The sequence below is a fragment of the Epinephelus fuscoguttatus genome, linkage group LG17 (genome assembly GCF_011397635.1).
Source record: "Epinephelus fuscoguttatus linkage group LG17, E.fuscoguttatus.final_Chr_v1".
NCBI lineage: Eukaryota > Metazoa > Chordata > Actinopteri > Perciformes > Serranidae > Epinephelus > Epinephelus fuscoguttatus.
The window spans coordinates 22,359,374-22,382,496 of record NC_064768.1 but is presented as its reverse complement, the minus strand read 5'-3'; the positions used below and the strand labels follow the sequence as shown (position 1 = coordinate 22,382,496).

At 40.9% G+C, this 23,123-nt stretch overlaps 1 protein-coding gene across 5 annotated transcripts in view; it reads right to left on the bottom strand.

The window, feature by feature from the left end:
- Window positions 1–23,123, bottom strand: part of csmd3b (CUB and Sushi multiple domains 3b) — a 471,159-nt gene that overhangs the window by 71,483 nt on the left and 376,553 nt on the right. For all 5 annotated transcript variants that reach the window (XM_049601964.1, XM_049601965.1, XM_049601966.1 and 2 more), the window contains exons 26-43: window positions 21,786–21,912; window positions 20,957–21,159; window positions 20,157–20,348; window positions 19,626–19,764; window positions 17,665–17,852; window positions 16,457–16,575; window positions 15,623–15,698; window positions 15,349–15,465; window positions 10,473–10,586; window positions 9,829–9,924; window positions 9,289–9,492; window positions 8,913–9,037; window positions 8,308–8,404; window positions 4,673–4,777; window positions 4,456–4,574; window positions 2,848–2,917; window positions 2,141–2,257; window positions 1,062–1,271 (exon numbers count right to left, since the gene is read on the bottom strand). In XM_049601964.1, the coding sequence (XP_049457921.1) occupies window positions 1,062–1,271; window positions 2,141–2,257; window positions 2,848–2,917; window positions 4,456–4,574; window positions 4,673–4,777; window positions 8,308–8,404; window positions 8,913–9,037; window positions 9,289–9,492; window positions 9,829–9,924; window positions 10,473–10,586; window positions 15,349–15,465; window positions 15,623–15,698; window positions 16,457–16,575; window positions 17,665–17,852; window positions 19,626–19,764; window positions 20,157–20,348; window positions 20,957–21,159; window positions 21,786–21,912 (2,418 nt within the window). The remainder of the gene's footprint in view (window positions 1–1,061; window positions 1,272–2,140; window positions 2,258–2,847; window positions 2,918–4,455; window positions 4,575–4,672; window positions 4,778–8,307; window positions 8,405–8,912; window positions 9,038–9,288; window positions 9,493–9,828; window positions 9,925–10,472; window positions 10,587–15,348; window positions 15,466–15,622; window positions 15,699–16,456; window positions 16,576–17,664; window positions 17,853–19,625; window positions 19,765–20,156; window positions 20,349–20,956; window positions 21,160–21,785; window positions 21,913–23,123) is intronic.

Genomic DNA, 23,123 nt, shown 5'->3' with positions numbered 1-23,123 from the left:
TTTAGTCACAGTGACTTTTCACAGTCACAGTTACAAGAGTCAAATGTTTGCATGACTGCAGAGAGACATGAGACTGACAAACATTAGTAGAAACAATGGAAGTGGAAATAATAAAACTGCCAGTGTTCGCATTATTGTTTCACTGTTTTAAAACACGTTGGCAGTGCCCCTGTCAGGAGATAAAAGGTATTATTCATCAGCCGCAGTCATTTGCACATTAATGGAATTAGCCGTAACACATTCAGGCCATCTACAAGATTTGTCATAATAAATATAAGACTGCTCAAAACCTTTTTAAGTGCCAGATAAATAAATAGAAAACTCATCTCATCACTGATATTAATCCAAAAATGAGGACTTGTGTGCACCCTGTGATTTTCTGGCAAGCGCTTTAGAAGTCAAGAAACTTTTATTTGTTCATTTTTATTACTGTCTGAAAAAGTACATATTTTGTTGTTGCTCCAGAGAAATCAAGTAATTAGGAAAGTAATAATAAAGACCATGTTTACTCTTAGTTTTGATTGTGTCTTGGGTGATCGGATCACAAGCAGGCATCGCTTGTCACATGGCGACAACACACTAGTGCTCTATAACTTGCCCATTTTACGACTAGTTGGATGAAGTGTTGCCTTGTGGGAGGAGATGTGTTGGATTCTGTTGACAGTGAAATCTCCAGCTGTACCAACACAACCACGACCACGACCACGACCACGACTGGCGAGAGTGTGGTCATACTAACTGTGAGCGGGGCCCTTTAAGCTTACAGCAGCAGTGATGTGGGCAGTATCAAAATCTAAACACAAGTGGTCAGGTGAGACACATGATGGACACAGGTGTGAACAGTAATGTGATTTGGCTGTCCACTTGTGATCGAAACACCAAACACATTTAAAACAAGGTGTAAACAGGGTCTAAGTCTGACAACCCAGTTTCCAAGTTGGCAACAGTCTCTGTTTTCAGCAAAGCAAAAAGCACAGTCAGACGTCTGCTCGTTTTCTTTGCTTAGCAAGTGATCAGTGTACACAAGATGCTGGCGAGGAGCTTGCGGAGACAACATTTACCTTGATATGTGATGTGGAACCCTGGTTTGTTTTGTGAGTAGTCACTGTGGAAGAAGAAGCTGGTCTGGTGGGTGGTGCTGAACAGAGGCTTGGGGATGACTGGACCGCTGAACCGGTCGATGACCGAGCCCAATTCCAGTGTGCCACTGCGGATCTCTAAGTAATCGTGGATCGCTTCGGTCGAGAAGTTCAGAAACTGGAGGTGGATACCTGAGAAAAGTTTTGACATTTAAAGCAATTAGCAAAGCCTGACTGACAGAGAGGACGGCAATAAAATATTTGTAGATGCCTCATCTGAAGCCACTAATCAGCGACGAGGATAAAAGCCACCAAGACTGACTGAGTGAGTGAGGGGGTGAGTAATTACAAAAATCAATCAAGAAATGACATAAGCCCTTTTGAGGGCTACAACAAAGTCCCTTCTTTACACCTCTTTTTATTTTTACACAGAGCCCAGTAACGAGAGCTTCATTCTGCTCCAGTGTGCTGTTAGACACCGGCAGTAGAGCTTTATAAAAGATAACAAAGGCATAGCCTGGCAAAAACATCTTTTACCATCCTTCTTGTACGGCAGCTGATTTTGTCCTCTGCTCTAAGGGTAAGGAGCTCCTTGACTGTATTATTAACCCGATCTGGGAACATTTTCAGCTGATGTTCTTCTTTGTGAGTTAGCCGCCAACAGCTACTTTTTAAATCTCACCCAGCAGGTCACACATATAACAAGTCATCAAAACACCTGTGCCACCCATGATCCCGTCCTGCAGACCGCCTGCAGAGAAGAGAAGTCGTTTTGGTATTATTACTAGCTGCGTTCCCGGGTCTAAGGCGAGACCACTCTGTTACCCCTTTCCGTGATTGTTCCTTAAATATAGCACGGCGAGGCGGGATAATGGTGCAATATTCCCGCACTGAGCAGGCATTGTAAAAGGGGCTATAGATACATGACGAGTGAGTCAGAAAAAGGCAGACACAGAAAACAGATACACAGACAAACAGGGAGAGACACCCCCCTACACACACACACACACACACACTCACACCGTTTCTTACTCAAGTTCAAAGTTGACAGTGTTTCTTACCGAAGCCGACAGGTAAGTTGACTGTCCATGTGCAGTCTAATCCACTGGGGTAGTTGCCGGGGAAACCAGGACTTAGAATCACTCCACTTACATCTGTCATAGACCCACCACACTGGGCTGTAGGTAGACACACACGCACGCACACACGCACGCACGCACACACGCAGCACAGAAAGTGAAAAACAGGGGAACAGTTGTTTGGCATTAAAAGCAACACATCAAAAGTAGTACAGCAGGCGAAGAGCACTTCTTTTTTAAGACACTGCTGCTGACTGGACACTTGAGTATCTTCAACCTGACATTTTGCATCATTTTGAAAAAACACATTAATATTCTGAGTCTTGAATAAATACCCTTCTTGAATAAATTACCATTGTGCATGTAGATGTCTGTCCAGGGCTTGTTTCCTCTCGTTTGCCTCAGTGCATGCTGATGCTCTGGCACACTGCATGTTTATGGCAGACTCTGACTTAGCTTTGCATCAGTTTAAAAGCTTAATCACATTCTGCACAGAATACTAAATAATCAGCTCATCACACAAGAGCAAATTGATCAAACGGCTTATTTTTCAGAGAGTCAGGGCAGGCAGCGGAAACTGCTTGCATCATTTTCTGCAGCACTGAAGTGGTGCACGTGTCTCGGTATATCCAGACTGGATTGCATGCATGTGTGTTTGTGTGTGTGCATATATGTAGGAGAACACCTACCAAGACACAGTGGTACAGGGTAGTTCCATCTTCTAACAGGTCCAGGCATGCAGGTGATATGAGCATTACCCTAGAAATGTAAAAGCAACAACAATATTATCATCATTTAGTTAGGAGTGAGGATACTGTCACAGATCATGTATTATTTGGTTTAAATGTACTGTTTTATCTACTCAGCAATAATCAGTATTAATACTGTTGAGCTGTACTAAAGCATATCTGCTGCATTGCTGCATATCAAAGCCATCTCCATCTGCGTACTTTGCAGTCAAAATTCTCCCACTCATCCGTTAGCAAAGAGCAGTGACATAAGTTACAGCACTGATGCCCTCCCCTCTCTCAACCCCCACACATGCAGCTCACTGACAGTATGACTGACTGTTATGAATACATGGAGGTGGAAAATGGTGCTATTTTATTATTACTGGCCCTTTATTTAACCAAGTGAAGACACATTGAGATTCAATATAGCATAATACTGCATTTATCTTCTATATTTCAACAACTATTCTACTCTTGTATTTTAAGACATTCATAGATCCATCAGTGGATTGTAGATTGTCAGTGTATGACCTGATCATGACTTTACTTATTATTGTCTCTCTTTGATGACAGACACTTTTAGTAATGAGTGGATCCTCAAGCGTTTATATATATTAATTTTGCCCAGGTTGTGTGAACTGCATATATTCTGATCTTTACACAAAGTGCAGACTTCCATCTGTGTCACCGGTGATAAGAAAATACAGCAAGTTCTGGACGGAGCAGTGAGTGACAACAACTCCACATTTCAGGATACTGTTGCAGTGGAAACACTCAGCGGACCTAAGGTCTAGGAACCATTTTTGAAGGGTTACTTTTAATTCCAAAGGTACCGTACTGAAAGTGTTTAAAGGAAATGAGGCTAAACTGGCTAAAAAAAATTCTCAAAGAAGGCTCGGCTCAGTCACAAAGAGGCATGTTAGGCAGGCTCAGGGGTTTATATGTAGCAGGGTCATCATGCACAAACCTACGTCAGGTCACGTGGGAAAATGTTTTCAGAAGGGCTTGGGAAAACACCATTTCATGCTACATATACTTCAACTGAAATTAGAATTTTCAGATTTGAATACATACAGAACGCTACTGGGAAAACACAGAATTACATTAAACCTCAAAGAAAAAGAAAAAATGATAATAAAGCCGCCCTTTAAGCTTCAGGAAGGCAAACCTCCATTAGAGCTGTACACAGTACTCCACAGAAATTGGGCAGACCACACCAGAGACATACATTATTCAAGAGTTGTGCAAACCACACCAGAGTTGTATGTTTAGTAAGAGCTGGGAAAACCACCCGAGAGCGGGGTTTCCTTCTGATTCACAGCTTAAATAGTTCTTGGTTGGTGCAGCCAGGGGATAAAAAGAGTGAATGGCGGCACATCAGAACAGCTGAGCAGCCTTTAATGATTTCACATACATATCCGACTGTCAGTTTGCATTAAACAACTGCAATTTGTGGCGCATGTGTGTGTTCTGTGCATCTGACATGTCTATCCTCCAGTGCATCTTAATCTCTCAGTAGCTAGAATCTGTGCAGCGAGGCAAGCAGTATATATGTTGTTTTTTTACCTGAAGAGAATATCCTTGTTCACATGAAAACTGCACGACATCTCCCACCATAAATCTGTCTCCTTGTCTTATTCCATAGTTTGGAGTCTGAGGCTCTGGACACGACTCCAGACCGATAGCTGGTAAGAAATGTGACATATATATGGTTGTTAGAGCTTCACTCATCATTATGTATATATCGCATATGCTGAAGCTGTTTACAAAACAAATATGTTACCTGTATATTCCAGGTGAAATCCAGCAGCTGAGACACTGATATCAGAGCTGAAGCTGAGATAGAGGTTGTTAGATGTGCTATTCAGGAGAGGGGGGATGGTCGTGCCTAAAAGCAAGGAGAGTGGAGGAGAGCAACAGAGAGCCATGATCACATTTTTTCATTTTTCAGCTGAGGGTTGAAAGCAAAGGATCTTAGTTATCTGACAGCAAAGGAAACAACAAAGGCCTCCCAAACCTACATTTTTACTTTTTTTTTTGTTTGTTTGTGAAGTGTTCTCGAAGGAGGGAGAGGGGAATTACTTTTATATGAGACATCTGTTTTATTTGAAACCGCTTTTCAAATGTTGGCTCGACCTACTTAGCATGGCAAGGAAAAGTACAAAGTAAAAAAAAAAATAAAAATGGGTACTGCACTATTGAAGCAAAGCTGGCACGGTGCAACAGTGCGATTCTGTCAGGGCCCCTTCACAATAAGATAACAGATGATGCACTGTAATGTAAAGAAATATTAACCGACTCCTATCACCTCTATCATTGTCTTGGATGGTTTGAAGATGCAACGGTGGTGAAAGTGTCTTCTGACAGTAGCCACCTGTGGAGTTTTAACATTTTCGCAGAGGCCAGTGTGCCTCTTTTGACTAACATGTTTCTTTGTACAGTGGCAGGTGTGTCAGAAAAAAAAATGATCAAAGTTAAAGAGACTTCCTACTGAACGAAGAGTGAATCAGGCCAGTGAACGTTACTGGTTGCCTGTTGTGAAGGGAATTAATTAGCGGGTTTTTTAACAGTCTGCCGCCCCCCTGCTGGTCGTGTTCACATCCCAGAGAAAATCTCATTCATTATCATAATGGAAAATAAAGAAATATATATTTTGACTCAATAATAAATGATGAATGATGATGAATAATTAACCATGTGGATTTAACCATAGCAGTTATTTCAGGATGTAAAACAACAGTCATAATAACAGTTGTGATTAACTCTGGAAAAAGCAAAGTTTTATCTTCCTGCATGGATAACTGACTTTTTATAGGAAATACTGGCTCTGTGACTTCATTGCTAAAATTCAGCCTCTTATCCAGTTTGCCATAAAGATGTCAAGCCCTTCCATAGATTATTTAACATAACTAGCAGATAATCAGATGACTTTGCTCCCCTAAAAGCAGTATTAGTCTCCCCAGAAGTTGCTGACTCCCCCTTTGGAAGTCTGCATGAATTACACGAGTGAATGAATGTGGAGGAATGCTTTACACAGGCTGAGCACATTTTTTGGTTGAATGTGAGAATGTTGAATAAATATTTGGACCACACACTTTCCTTTCAGTTATTTTTCTCTCCAGGATAGAAATCTAGAAATTTAGAGTCTGCATGCATGAGTTAAATGTAGAAAAGTGGAGTTTATACTTCTTATATGATTATTGCATTGTTGGTAATCAGTTGCAATTACTTTGATTTTAAAATAAAAAATATCTTCCTCTTCCCATTAACCTAAAAACACAGCTAATGACATTGTGCAGAACATTTTGGGAGCATTTAGAAATGTGAGTATTTGTATTGTTTTGGTGTCTGACACATGTCTTGTCACAGGTTGCTTAGGGAATATCTATTCCTAGTAAAGACTAAGAGTGTAAGAGGATCAACTAGCTATGCGACAAATAATTCTCATACAGTACGTCTTTTAAGGAATGACAGATCAACAAGCAGGTGCCGGCAAATGTGTTTCTTGGCTCCTGCTGTGAGACTCAGAATGGGACCGGTTTAGCTCTAATTGAACTCTCCACAGGTGGTCACATGGTCAGTGTCTTGTTTGCCTCAAAACACCACGGCAACATGCAGTGTTCTTTTTTCTGCATGTTGTCATGATGACGCATTTAACTGTCAAGCTGTATTTGGTGCGGTCAGGTAACAAGACTACAGTTTTTATTCTTTATTTTGTGACAGAGAATATGAATGCTTGTGAAGGAATCCAGTCCTTAAAACACTTATTCCTCTCTATCTACTTGCATAAAACCACAACAAAGATTAAAATGTCTAGCTGTGACAAGTCTTTCATGTGCAATTTTACTCTTTTATTTTATTTATTTTACTTAATTTATATCACCTTTATAGTTATCCTATTAGGGACTTGTGTTAGCTTTACTTCTTATCCAGCTTACACGTGCTACTCTACTGTTTCTACTCTTAAATTTTTGTCATTTTGAACAATCTTTGTCACAAAAATCTATCTTATCTTCATTAAAAAATGTTGGATGTTGTTCCATAGTGTCTTCTTGGTTACTTTTAATTAACTACTGTCACCAAATCACAATTAAAGTCTAAACTGTAATTTACTGTGTTTCTTGTTGAAATATCCTGTAATAGAACTGAGATAATTGTTTCCGACATGATAATCTGTTGCACTTTGTCTCACTCTTTTTCTATTTTAATTTATCGAGTTTAGCCTAACTTTTATTCAGCTATTTCATAATCATTCATTCATTATCCCTACATGCTTATCCTGTTAAATAGAACAAGTCTGCCAGAGCACATCCTTACATTTTCACATGCTGTAGTGCTATTGTTGGAGTAGTTATGCTTTCCATCAATACAACCCTCATATCCCAAATTTCAAAAAAAATGAAGATTTTTTTTTTTTTTTTTTTAAAGACGTATTTTTCTAAATACACATAAGAAAGTCATTTCATGCTCACAACATGATGATGCTTATTCCAACGTAGGAAGTACTGTGAATATCTGCCGTCTGGATTATAATGTTTTTGTTGTGTGCGGTGTTTACTCTATTTCTACAAACCCATCAGTGCAAGGAAACAGCGCTCTGGGACATGAGGAATGCATGATATGTTAGTGTAACTCCTCTGGTTTTATATGCAAAAAGAATTATTGCTCTATCTTATTTGGTTGCAATTCTATCAGCATTTGGGCAAATGGGATCTCAGGCTCTCCCGTAGGTCTTAAAGAGCTACAGGGGTCATTGGGCAAGAGGCGGGGTACACCCTGGACAGGTTGTAAGACTACCACAGAGCCAGACAACTATTCACACTGACAGTCACACCTACGGGCAATCTGAAGTCACAAATGAACCTAGCGTGCATGTCTTTGGACTGTGGGAGGAAGCCGGAGTACCCAGAGTAAACCCACGCTAACAAAGGGAACAACATGCAAACTCCACACAGCCAGCTTGTGGGTTTGAATACTTCGAGGCAACAGTGCTAACTACTTCACCACTGTATCATTTATTGCTTTTGAATCAATTTTATTGTCATCATTTTTTTATTCATCTAGTTCTTTAATCTTGATTTTATTTCACCCAGTTTTTACTATTACTTTTAAATCTGCTTTATGACATTTTTATCATTTTCTTGCCTCATGTGCACTGGTTTCAACTTGTTTTTTTACAGTGTACACTTGTTCGTATTTTCGGCCTGTCAGTCATCTGTGAACTTTGAACTCCACTCATCTGTATGGAAGATGCTTCAGTATACAAATAAAGATTGATTGATTGATTTGTCTCACACTTATTCGCTGCCATTTTCTAAATTACTTTTTTGGCAAGTGAGGCTACGATATGTGTAGTTTTTAGAGTAACATTTAAAAAAAAATACTGAAAAAAAAAAAAAAAAAAAAGAAGCTGTTTACCAGAGTAGCTGCCCAGTCTTGGCGCGTGGTTGTCGGCACCATCGTAAAAATCCAAAGAGTCCCAGTTATGCTCAGTGGCAAAACTAACAACTTGTATCTGGAGAGACGGAAAAGGAGGAAGAGAAAGACAGAATTTGTACCTGTTAGCTCTTGTTCCATTGTCTGCAATAAAAGCACCTCAATTGTCCTCTGAGTGCATCTGATACTCTACATTACTAAACCAATGAATAAATATTCATATCTCCTAAAAGGTGATATGAGACAAGGCTGTTTGTAACGTCCCCAACATAAGTCGAATTATACAGAAGACACCTGAACTATTAATGCTGTGAGGTGTCTGTCAAATACGTGCAACAGCCTCCATTTGGTGTCAGAAGCATCTTTGCCTTTGTATTTGCCCGTGAGAGCAGTTTAGCTTACACGCAATCAGGCATTATCTCTCTCGATTAGATCCTATCTAGTTATCTCTGGATGGTCCCTCTCTCACAAACCATCCATCCATTCATCCTTCTAATAATATCTTATCTTCCTCGACATCCTGCCTGCTCAGCTTTTAAGCCAATGATACATAGGTCAGCCAGGAAGCAGCGTGTGACAGGTACTACCTGTATTCCAGCCCCCTCCGGAACAGAGACCTTCCACACGCAGTTCTGGTTGTTGTCGTAGGGCTCTGGATACCCAGGCGACAGGATGGTCCCACGGCGAAGGGTCAACACGCCCCCGCAGGGAACTGAGAGAGAGGCGAAACACGCGGGTGCAGAGAGGAGAGAAAAGCAAAGGTTGAAACAACACTCTGTCTGCAAGTAACAAGGGAAGAGAAAGTTGATTCTATCACCTCTACCCCTGCAGAGGAGGTGACCAAAGAGCACGAGGCCTGGGAGGCAGCTCGAGTCTCTATTGGCTTTTAAATATTTAGCATCTTATGATGTTACTGCATTCGGAATGGGAAAATATCATTCTAATTTCTGGATTCATATTCACCTATGCATGTCGGCAGGGTGTCATTCCATTGTGCCAGGTTGTCAGGTACACTCTCACACCGTATGGCAGTGGAGCCATGCAGGACGTAACCGGGGTTGCACTCGAACTGCACCAGTGAGCCGACTGCAAAGTCATTACCCAGACGCTTCCCAAAGCGCGGCTCGGGGACTGAACTGCACTGGGTGGAGCTGGTCCTCGGTACAGCTGCAGAAATAATGGAAGACATCACTACCATAAAGTTAACATCGATGGAAACGCCAAATGTCCAACTGTGGCATTTTATGTGGAATGGACATGTCCACAAATGTAAGAGAAAAGCCATAATCCACACCCCATTGCCCCAGAAAGCCAAGATTTATGATGTAGTAAACACCAATACACACACACACACACACACACACACACACACACACACACACACACACACACACACAATCTCACCGCTCTTCACTAAACTTCCAACATGAAGGACACAAAATTAATCTAATTTATTTGCTTGAAAATAGCTACAACAACACTGGCTACTTGTGATTGGCTGACCTTGGTAGACGAAGTGAAATCCCTTCGCAGTCTCTGGTCCGACTGTGGTAAACTTTATCGTGATCTGGTTTCCCGAACTCAGAGGGAGGGACTCACCTATGGAGAGAGTCAAAGAGAGACAAGATGAGAAGGAAAGCGTTATGGTTCAGGCTCAGCGGGGGTGCAGTGCTGCTGGAGCGCACTGCAAGGACCCTCTGACACTTTTTTCTCCAAGTGAGAGGAAAGAACATTCACAGTTTGCATAACCCAGTTTAAATTCATAAGCATTTCTTCTGATCCAGTCATCGCTGAAGTGAGACAATAAAACAAATACAATGGGTGAAGTAGTAGTATTGACATTTAAGGATTGTGCGAGAAAACGTCCCACTTAAACAGTAGCTGGTATCCTTTAAGTGGCACAGTCAATCAAATTATACTTTCTCAGCCTGTAGCTGCTGTTTACTAGTAAAGCAGCAAAGATTTCCTTTCATTATACAGTTGCAGTTGACTAATCTATGTAAACATGCCAGTGTAGGAACAGTGGTTACATAACCTTCAAGCTCGTCAGATGTGCTGCGGTACTTAAATTCACCTCTGAGGCTCAGAGTTGCCTATCTGATCATCCATCCGTCTATCCATATATCAAGCTATCCATCCATCCTTACCAGAGTGGGACCCAGAGAGAGAAGACAGCAGTGTGTTTTGTTGAGTGGGTCCGTCGTAGATTTCCACCACATCATTCAGAGATGTCTGGAACAACACAAACTGTCCAAAGAGAACTGGAGACAGAGAAGAGAGACAGATGCAGAGATGTGTTAACCACACTTGAATAGAGACAAATTATTATTCCATGCCACTGTCTGTACCTGACCTTCCAATGATAAAATTAACCTGTAATACCTAATTTAAATTTTATTAAGCTGCAGTGTCAACTTCTATCTGAAGCCAACTACTGGCACAAAATTACACATCAGGACGCTTAATAGTCAAAACATCACCTCATCTTCATCATGCAGCAGTCCAGCTCACCCCCTGCCTTGTCAGTTGGCTTGGCTGTATCAGTGTTGACAGCAAGTGTGAAATGCTGGTGTTGGCAAAAACTATATGTCAGTAGGGCAAGATGTTTTTCTGTCTGTCCTCTCTGCAGTATTACAAGCAGGTAGAGTAAAAGAAAGGCATATGACACAAGTGGTAACCTGTCAAACTCATGTCCCAAAACCCCTGTTTTACTGTTTCAGAATGATGGAAGGTGAAAAGACTTGCTGCAGTGGCCATGAACCATGACTAAACCACGGATTTCACAGTGCAGCTGCGGCGGCAGGTAGCATAAGAGGGCCCCCTGGAGGCTTGAGGCCCCGTATTTGCTCAAACTAATATGATTCTCTTTGTCTTGGTTGATCACTGCGTCTTCAAAACAATTATAAGTTGCCTTAAGATGCAAATCTGTAGGTGTACTTGTTTGAAATGGAAATCTGTTTGTTTGCAGCACATGGAAAAATGTCCTTTAGGATAAATAACATTTCTTTCAGCCTCAATGAAGCCAGCTCCCTGACTACACACACACACACACACACACACACACACACACACACACACACACACACACACACACACACACACACACAGACATATCACGTCTCCATCTCCCCCTCCCTCTCCCTCTCTCTTTGGCCCCAAAGGCTGAGGTGTAAAGGATTAAATCTGAACATTGCCAAGGATACTCGACTATAAGAAGGTCACTGGTCACTTTGTACAAGACCACTTCTCTCTGTGGAGTTCTTTTAAAGCACGATCCGCATTCTGCTTAAATGTTGCTCTGACTCACAACATACCGCCTGCTTCCATGTGAAACCTTGTTTCATGTTAAAATAATGGCAAGACAGTGCATTCCAAATTGGCGCTGAATTGTCCCTGCAGGTGTGAGAGGGAGAATCGTCAAGATATAGCTCTACAGCGCAGATGACTCTTAGCTCTTATATCTCGCATGGTTGTGTGTATGTGGCTGCGTATAAGGGGCATGCTGTTGAGCGGTCATAAAAAATGACAGGATCCTCCTGCCTGTCAGCAGAAACTTAAAAGCTCCCACCGTGTATAGATTTTAAGGAAACCAGAGTGATTAAGGTTTCCATCATGCCCTGCTGTAATATCGACATACCGCAGAGCAGGTGGAGGAGTTCACAGCTGAAACCGTTTCAGAACAGCACAGATTTCAGGCAGGAGGACACACATAATCAACATTCACACGCAGCCTCGTGAAGCATTAACGCACACATGGAACAGCTTACTTCACCGTGGATTTTTACTCATACTGTGATAACAAGGAAGAACAACGTACCATTTACATACCAACACAGGAAGACGCACGCAGGAAAAAGCCACACACATGCACACACGCAGAGGTAAGTGATGGCTCCAGTGTTGTCACACACTGTGATAACCACATGACTTGTTGGTGGTGAAATCCCTCTGCACTGCAGTCACGCACACCTGGTAGATCTGTTCAGTGGTCCAGGTTGTAATGTGTCCAGCAAAGTTTAAATCAATCCACGGGGCGTGCCATCAAATGATTGAAATGTTTCTGTGTTCATTTGAAAGGCTTCAGCTCCTGACATCAGACGGAGAAAACCTGAGGATCGATCCCTGTGGAGCTGCCATGCCTCCTGATGAGCTGCCTGAGTGGGCGTCCTCAGCCACATCCTCATTCAACAGGAGGTTTGGCATCTCCTTAGGGATGGATGCCAAGAGTTTTCCCCAGCTGGTGTTAAAACTGAGTGCCATTTGCATGAAAGGTGGAAACATCATTAACAATTTGATAACTAGTCCTGTGGTTTTGTTTTCAACTACTTTGATCATCAAGCTGTTGAAACTGCAACTTTGAGCCTTTAACTTTTAACTGCTTTAAGTTCACAAATTATAGACATGTTATTCTGGGGGGAATGACAGCTGCTTAAAAAAGCACTGCAACGTAGCAAACCCACCCCTGTCTCTTGCTGTGTGGGAGGGCCAGGGAGGCTGTCTGAGCATCTTTCCAGCTGGCACCAGACGTCAATATGACGTCAGTAAGACGTTAATCTCGTACGTCTGATAGACATCAAAGTTCAGTTGGAGTGAAAAAAAGGTTGATGATATTTTAAATGTCTACCACATTGCAATTTAATATTGTTTTAAGCTTTGCAAGTGTTGGGTTTTGCTCTCCATACTTAACGACTAAATGCTGTTATTTTATGTCAACATCTTCACCACTGGACGTGTTTAGGACTGGACCCAAATATTCGACTTCCCAGACATTTGTTCACTGAATTCAGTTTTCAGTTTTGGAATTCAGATTTTCCTTTTTCTTTTTCCCTTTTCTTACTTTGACCAGCACTGTCTTGAATTCAAAGTCTATTATTATAAGCATTTATGTACATCTAGTATTTATAATTTATAATTGATAATATTCATGATGAGGAAAGTTGTTAAAGCAGTTATGTTACAAAAGGTACACAGTTAGGACCTTGTTTAACTGGCAAAAGCTTTGACAATTTGCTGTTGATTACCACTGAAGCTCTGGAGAACAAAAAATGGTTATCAGGAGAGCCCTATACATGTTCCAACAGGAAAATGATCCAAAATTAGGGCGAAATTAACAACATCGGCAACCCATATTACATGTTTCCCTGATGTTAGCGTGTAGCTACATGTAGCAGTGTATGTAATGTCAACACTTGTGGTAATGCCTGGAGCAGAAGACCATATAAAGAAGTCTTGTTGCGAGCTGATGGCAGGGATTACCTTTTTTTTAATCTCATTATCTGAAACTTTGGCTATGTTTAAAGTCTGGGTAAAGCCAAAATAACTGTGTGTCATGAGTTAGGTCCATCCCCAAAAATCCTGGACACAGAAATGATGGTCTAACTCCACAGTTCTGTACTACACAGTTCGAGGGTTCGCTTCACAAGTGTTTTCTAACAATATAAATGTGCTTAGAAAGAAATCATTAGTTTTGCTTTACCTGGACTTTAACATGAACATCTGACATTCTAACATTTTTTACATGACAGAAAGTAATAAAAAGCATAATAGGTCCTCTTTAAACAATACGTAGGCCAACCGAATGTGAGCTCCTGTCAGTCAGTATGTCTACATGAAGCTGACATTACAAAAGCTGCCGCACAAACATAACGAGACAGCAACCATCAACAGCCTCAGGGAAAGCTGCTATTTATTCATAACACCACAGGGCATAATTGGAAATCATATCCACCAATTACTGATTGTTTGTAAAAGCTCAAGTCAGACCAATGACTCACTCGTTCTAAAGCAGTCAACCAATAATTTAGATGTCAATACTGTATGTGATACGGTGAACGCGTATTAGAGACACAAATGTAAGTTTGCACATCATGAAAATGAAATGATATTGATACTTAGACAACACAGTCCCAACTTAATGTCCACTTACCAGCGTCTTATGGAGCTTTCAACAGTATCTGCTGATGTCGACAATGCCAGAGTAGTCCCATGTACTCCTGTTTACAAGTACTCGGGGATCATAACAGCTACTGAGCCTGCATACAAACTTATCCATCTGCCTGACAACTGAGGGAACTCCTATTGCTCATGAGCACATGTAATACAGTTGAAAGCTCCAGAAATGGCTGGTGGATCTTAAGTTGGGATTGTTGCGTCAACTATTACAACTATTTCCAAGGTCAATCATGAACTTATGTCCTGTGACACTGTTATTCATCCCTAATTAAAATGTAAATTTAACCACCTACTCTATAGATTTTGAAAGATGTCTGACACATTTAACACATTACGTCTTGACAGCACCCCTTTCAATTGTGCTCATGACCAGCAGAGACCCTCCTTTATTCTAATGCCCCCATATTCCCAACACAGCCTCGCTCAATGTGAAGAATCCTCCTCCAACATTCATATCTTTACAGCGCCTCATTTATGTCTGACCTCAGAGCCTCTGATCAAACATGGCGAGATAAAAACAGCCTCATCTTTAAATGTCACTTCAATGATGAAACGCTGACCTGGAATCAAATAAATGGCCAACGAGCATCCTTTGATCACGTATAATATCTTTTCTAGTTTTTCAGCAGTTTAAAGAACCCCAAAGGGGTCCTCTCAGGGAGCTTCCCCATTAAAAAGTGCTAATGTGACTTTGTTTCACTGAGCAAAAGAACAATTGGAGAATACATGTCAAGAAAACTGTGATCACAGGGTTTGCTCTTGACTGTTTTCTCTTTACCTACACTTCAGAGTGTTATACACTTGTGTTAGAAATCATTTTAAGTATAAGGAATAAATCACTTAAATACTGACTGCTTTGTATTGGAGTTTTCACCATAGCACACCCAAATAGATTCATATAGGTACTGTGTGTAATTGTGTGAAATATTCTATATATATATATATATATATATATATATATATATATATATTCACTCACACACATTCACATAGCCACATATATATTCAAGATCCTTTGGAATGCTATGGCATGTTTGCTATTTATAGGTGTGTGTTTGTGCATGAACTTACCAAACTCTCTGGGTACAGATATAGAGTAGACACAGGTTTGTCCAGAGGTGTAGTTTCTGGGGAAGTTGGGAGATAAAACAGTCCCTTCTGTTCCTGTAGAACGACTTCCGCAGGGAGCTGGAGACAGAACATACACATGTGCACACACATAAAGACGGGCAGAGAGGAACACAATCACACATACACAGTGAATAAAACACTCTGATCAAACATAGGTTTAAGCTGTGTGTGTGTGGGGATGCTTTATTGCGGTCTGTGTTTTAGTGCGTGTTACCTTGGCAACTAGGCAATGCCCTGTTCCATCCAGGTCTGCCATCATCTCCCATACTGCAGGTTAGTGTAGAATAGCCCTAAAGAAAAATATAAGCTATTTACTGAGAGAAAAACAACCCACCAACCCAGCCAATCATTAATCCCACAAACCAACCAACAAATCATCCACCCACCCATTTGATCAACCAGCCATTTAACCAATCAACTGGTCAGATTTTTAAATGCCTTTATGGTCATGCCTCTTCTCTGCTTAAAGGTCCAGTGTGTTGGATTTAGTGACATCTAGTGGTGAGGTTGCAGCACTGAAACTTCTCTCCCGTGCCAAGAATGTAGGAGAACTAGGTGGCCAAAGCCAGTGTTTGGTTTGTCCGTTGTGGGCTACATATTGTAGAACAACATGGTGGACTCTGTGAATGAAGACCCACTCTATATGCAGATACAAATGGCTCATTTAAAGATAACCAAAACATAACACTTCTCATTTTCAGGTGATTATACAGTAAAGCAAATATAAATATGAATATTACATACCATTTGTGCCTATAGATGCCCCTAAATCCTTCACACTGGACATTTATACATTTGTTACAAGGTACCAGCAGACCAGTAGAATCAACACACAAGCCTTAACAAACCATGACTGTCAAATTGCAGTCTTCTCTGTTAAAGGAGCAAAACAGTGCATGTGGTTCTTGTGCATAAATGTACAATTTTAATGCTACTGTGATGCCCATATATAAAAAAAACCCAAACTATATATAATCAACTAACTAATCATCCATCTAACCAGCCAACTGACCAGCCACCCATCCATCCATCCAATTTGTTTTTGTACCTGCAAAACATATCCGGCCTCACAATAGAAGGTAACAGTGGAGCCAAGCTTATAATCGGATCCCAGCCTGGTCCCATTCAGAACCACACCTGGGTCGAAACACGATTCCCTCAGCTTGGCTGGACGGAGAGAAAGAGAAGGAGTGAGTCAGAGAGAGGGGGAGGATGAGGCAAAGAAAAAGTGACAGGCAAACATAAATAATAAGTCAAATTAATAATAACCACATCCCTAGCTGTAATCAAATGAGGCAGGCATGGCGTTGGCCTTTAAAACAGTCTGTTTGACTTAGCCGCCTTAGCCCAAGATTGAGCAAGAACGACAACTTCATTCCCAGGCTTTTGTATGCTACATGAACCTTGTAAATTATGGCTTTGGCCCCCCTCCTAAAAGATTAGTGGCCACCCTGCATCAACTCAAGACTTAATTCCTGAGTCCACATGAAGCCAACGCTGATTCTTTTGTGCAAGTGAATCAAACTCACCCCTCTGACAGACTATTTCAACAAACACTAATTCAACAGGGATGTTATGGTGACAGCAATCATTCTCTTTCATCTTAAAATCAGCATGATGCACGCCGCCGTCAGTGTGGGGGACTTAACTGCAAATACGTTTGTGCTGAGTGTTTAGGGGTAATGCAGTAGTCTTCTTTGTTCAATGTGAAAATTAAATATTTCTAAACACATTCTGGAGATACTGTCATCACAGGAGACATCTGAAACACTTTACCTTGCTTATGAAAAACAGATGAGACTGAAAACTGGCCCTGATGCAATTACATCAAGCAGTGTAAAATTATTTGCAAACAACTGACTGTTACAAAGTGACTATTCAAACACTCCCAGCTGGACTGTGTGTCTACTTTCTGTCTGACATCATCATTAAAAGACAGTCCATGTGTTGAGTCTATTTCTAGGTGCCATCTAGCTCAAGATACAAACCATTTGTTACTGACTGCAGAATAAATGACGGCGTGCTGCTTTCACTCAGGTAATTATGATTATATTGTAGATGAGTTTACTTATAAAACTGGAGTGAAATTTGTCTGCGCTGTTAAGATGATTCTCAAACAAACCCAAGTCTCCCACAGAACACAACAGCTGTGGTTTGTGTGGTTTGTCTCTTGTACCTTTTGAAACTACTCCAGCACTAAACACTAAACAGTATCTAAGGATGGTGGTACCATTGGGAGATTTTTTTTTTTTTTACCTTTGTATTCCAGGTGAAATCCAGTGTAAGAAACAGACCCGTCACTGCGGAATGCTAAATGCATGGTATTCGAACTGCTCTCTATCCGCTCTGGGAGTTTGCTGTCCTGAAAGCTACCAATCAGAGGACTGTTGCTATCCGGACCATCGTAGATATACAGGAAGTCATAGTTTGGCTCAATGTTGAAACTAGAGACAGATGAAGAAAGAGACACAGATTGGGACGAGAGGTAGAGGGGAGCAGATGGAGAGAAAAGCACAGAACTCTGAAATTTTAGGATTGAGTTTCTATCAGAAAACTGGTTATTTACAGAGTTGTTTTTGTTCTGTATACTAGAAAGTAGGGGTTGCATGCGTAAGGATTGTTTTCAGTGATTTTGAATGGACAGTAGTGCAAGTGTCCTGGACTGAGAGGATTTTGCACTGGCAACTTTGTTCTTCGGGTCTTCAAGCTCTGGTGTTTCATTTTGCACACCAATCAGCTTGTTGTGCTAACCTCAAAATTAATCTAGACTTCACCGCACTTGACTTGCGGACTTTGCGGGCCATTCCTGGAAAGTCAAGGAGTACAAATCTACAATTCCTTCAGTCCACATATGGCCTAAAGTGGACTTTCTGCAGACTTCCAGAGAGTCCGCTTAGGGTGCAGACTTCAGCTGACTTCCCTGATTTAATTGTCCACAATTCATCACAATATAGACGTGACATTGTATTTTTATTTTTTTTTTCAATAGCAGGCTTAGAAAAACAAAATGTATGCTTATGTAAAACAGTTACTGTAGCCATATAACCTCTACTTGAATCCTGCAGGCCAGAAATAATATTACAACAAATGATCTTCTGATGTAACTAATTTTTGAATGTCTACAGTCTTACAGAAATTAATTCTGTTCACTCACAAAATCATCCTATACATGGGATTTGTATTTTGTAATCTGCATAGACGAAGATGAACAGACAGAATATGAAAGTAATGACAATGATTGTTATCGTCACATGAAGGTTTCCATGGCAATAAGTAAAAAACAGTCTCGAGGGCTGTCTATCAGCAGCCCCTTTAACACTGCCAGATTTTCGGCAAATGTTGGGCCGTTTTGCCGGCAAGCTGCGAGCATTTATACACACAGAGGCAGAACGATGAGTTGATTAATTAATCAATCAAAGGCTAAAATGCCCAGAAAAAAAGGAAAAAAAAAAGGGCTAGTGGCTTGTGGTCTCTGATGTTGCAGACTTTACATGATTGAGAGTAAACTTGTCACAGTACATACAACTGAAATCCACAAGGGCTCAACTCTTAAGTCTAGAGGATGGACATTTGGATGCAGCTTCAGTGAATGTTGCTGTCCACACGGACCTCGTGCTGCTGGACTTTGGCTCCACATTACGTACATCTACATACAATGTCTTCTGCTTGCACCGGACTGTTTGGCATGAATACACGAACTAAGAACTCTTCTAGAGAGCATGTGCAAAGGGTTCCTGAGAGCAGATTTGAGGAGCGTTTTCAGAATAGTAAACAGTAGCAGTTAAACTTTCACCTTTACAAAAACAGCGGCACTCATACAGTGAAAAACAAAAGCTGCCGTTGATAGTTTTTGATCAAATTACACTAAAAAATGAAGCATTCTGGAGGGTAAAAGTCTTTATCGTCTGGCATTGAGTCTTAGGAGAATGAATCTTATTGATTTTGGTGATCCTCTAACCTCACTTCTTGCACCAAATGGTCAAAATTTCCATGTGACCTAGTCCATTTTCATTCCACGTTTGTTTATAACAGGAGTTGGGTCAAAGATTAGGTCAGCTGACCCTTTCTTTTCAATGTTACTTAATCTAGTGAGAGTATTTTGGAAAAATCAAACAAAACCCAACACACACATCAGTGCTCAGCAAACTCACCCTGGATAAATACATTTTTGTAATTGTAAAAGAGGATTTGGATTGCTACGTAATAAAGCATGTTACCTGATGAAGGCCAGTGACAGGACGTAGTCAGAGTTGACAGCGATGAGCCAATCGCAGTCTTTGGAGTGAGGGTAGGGATGTGGGTAGTTAGGAGACAGTATAAATCCATTGGAGCCAGTTAGGTTTCCTCCACAAGGAGCTATGACGGGAACACAAGCAGGTAAACATTCATTCTAATAAAGTCTTGCATTACCAGAAAATGTGTATTCTCTCAAGCTTAATTACGCAGGATAAAAAATTATTTGGATTCACTCAACACCATTTATTTTAAATTGTTTTTAGCTAATCATAGTTATAAGACTTTCATTAATAAGCTGCAGTGTAATGTGGGCAGGATAATGGAGCAGCATCATGCTGCATGTATTAAGTAGCAAGTTCAGATCATTAAACATTATCTTCTTTACACAGCCCTCCCATAAGTCACTCACAGGCGTGTCCTTGAACAAGGTACTAAGCACTCAACAACTGCAGCTGTGCATGCAGCCCATCCATTGTATGTCCCTATAAATATATGGAAGCTGGACTTTTCACCTATGCAGACAGGCGGGCTGGGCTGCCAGTAGTATCTGTTATCCACTTGTATACAGGTGATTTTGTCGTCCCCCTGGAGCTCGTATCCTGGGTCACACTGAAAGGACACCGAATCCCCCGGCTCACGGCCATCTCCACTACGACTGCCATTCATTGGTACACCTGGGTCCCTGCAGGCTGTAGCTACTGAGCCTGGACAGAGCAAGACAGGGAGGGAGAGAGGGGACAGTGAGAAAGAAGAGCAAATGGAGGAGAAAGCGAGGAGGGCAATTATAAAAATCTGTGTCACACTGCATATCTATAGCTAATTAAGCTAATGCATTAACTCAGTGCATAAAATCAGTACTAATTCAAATAACTGTTTATTATCCGGTATTATGGAATATCTGTTAAGATAATTTCTGGCTGGTCAAATGAGTTTTTCGAGGAGAACTATTATGCACATTTGGGTTCTTAATTATGTGAAATATTGATATTCAGATTTTTATTCAAAAAGACTGGTCATTTTAAATAGATACTGCCATGTAAAAAGGCATTTTCATTTCTCACAAGCCCTGCAGTTTGTCTCAGATTATCTTGGTATACTTGCATTTTAGATTTTTTTATTGAGACTATATTCCACCCATGCAACCAGTCCTACATACGATGGAATTAGGCAAAATATATTCAGAGTGGTCCCTAAAATCTTACACTACACACATTAAATAGACATGTAAAGAAAAATGATACAGGGATCTTCAACATTAGAAGGTAAACTCCTATCACAACTTGTCTCGTCTTCATAATTCATAATTACTTACTGGAGAACTGAATCGCAAATCCTGATTTGCTGATGTAAAAATCAGTCTCAAACTGAACGGTGACAGTGTTCAGGGTAGAGTGGATTCCCTCAGGTAGCAGAGACCCGCTGAGCTCTGCCAAAGACATTTCATTCTCAGGTGGTCCATCCCAAACCTTCAGCATGTCGTGGCTGGCTTCAGTGTCAAAGGCCAAGAACTGGAGACTGTAGATCGCCGGAAAAAAACATGTGAACCCAAGTGAGATAATTGTCATCTTATTTATATTATAATATTATGAAAAAAAAAAACACTCTGTCAAAGAAGAATATTTTTCAAGATCGCATTTTTACGTTTTTAAGTACTGAAGTAGGCACTAAAATTAATGATATTGTTATTTTAAAGTGGAAATAGACACTTTTTTGCATTAGCTTATCATTGTGAAGTAAATGTTGATTGCACATTGTAATGATAATAAAATAATGACAGCACTAGCACTTAGATTGCTTCCATATAAGCCTCGCTTTTACCATGCAATGCTGTCTGCCACTGGGTACGATCTGCAGGGAAAAGCGTGGCAACCAAAATAGGAAAATGATAGTGCTTTAGCTTTTTCCCAGTAGCAATCAGCAGCTATCCCCAGTTACCAAGGAGTATCAGTGTAAGTTCTTTGCAGTGACTATCCCCAGTAGTGGAAATGGCTGATGGTGGAACAACAGAAGTAACTGTGGAAACTCTACCTGGTTGGCAGTTGCAAACAAAAGTACCACTTGAAAACACCAGGGGGAGTTGAAAACTTTTCTGATTCCACTTTAACTTTACGACTTGGAAGGTTTTGGGTTGCAGACATTACCTCACAATGTTTCCTGAGTCCACCTCGATGGTCCAGGTGCAGCGCAGATTATTGTCATAAGGAAAAGGGTATCCAGGGGAAAGGATCCTCCCTGAAGACTCCCCTTTAAAACGGCCGCCACACTCCGCTACAGGAAGCACGCACACAGGTCAAAGACAATAAAGACGGTTTATATCTACCAAGATAGAAATGTCACTGTATATTATGTGTCTATTTGTCTGATTAGCACAATTGTGAAAACATCAACTCAGCCAAACCAGTGGGTAACTGATGAGTGTACATGTGTGTATTTAAGCGTGTGCTTGATGTATGACAAGTGAACCAGTTATGTGACTGTGGCAATTGTTTATCAAGGCAATCAGATCCACTAGGTGCACCTCAGTAGCCACTGAGCAGTGATTTAACGATCACCACGAAGACAAATGGATCAAGAACAAAGCTAATGCTCCTTCTCTGTCTTTCTCACGCACAGAAAAGAAGAGAAGAAGAAGAAGAAGAAGAAGAAGAAGAAGAAGAAGAAGAAGAAGAAGAGACAAAGTGCTGATCCTGCATTCATCCCTAAAGAAACCATCACACATTATATAACAGAAATAATTCCCCTTTCTCTCTTTGTCTCTCTCGGTTATATATTTTCACAATCTTCATCCCCTCTCTGCTCCCCCCTCCCTCCCCTCATGTTCCTCCTCCCTCAGGCTCCCCTCCCTTCTTCACTGGAATATATTATCTCAAGTGATAGGAGCAATATTAAGAGTTGAGAAGGAGGGAAAAAAGAGGGAAGAATAGGGAAAAGAGAGACAAAAAATGGAGAGAACCAAGGGGGGTAAAGAAGGAAACACTACGAGTAATAATAAGAAGCAATATAATATTAAGACTGGAGGTTAGCTGAGGTCATGATGTGTCACTGCTAAAATATAAAGTCAGAGAATATCAGCCAGTGGTTTTATGAGTCTTTCATTATTGATAGTGAGAAGGAGAGAGACTTATTAAGCTGAATTCAAAATCGGAAAGTTCACAGGCAGCGATGAAGAAAGAAAGGTCCTTAAAACACTGGGCTTGCTGTTATGCTTATAACTCCCATCTGGAGCACAGCTGCAGCAGCCATTTTGTGTGTCACTCTGAGCAGGCTTAGCATTTGTTTGGGTTTAATTAGAGAATGTAATCATTCAACCAAATACCTACTGGGACGGACGGCTTCAAAATAAGCTTCAAGTACTATACAAATCAAGCATTTCAGGCACTATATAGCAACATACTGATGAACATGTGAGTGTGCGTTCTGGTGCCCTGATACTGCACAGCCACTAAAGGACCATTATTGACTTGTTGACATCAAGATTC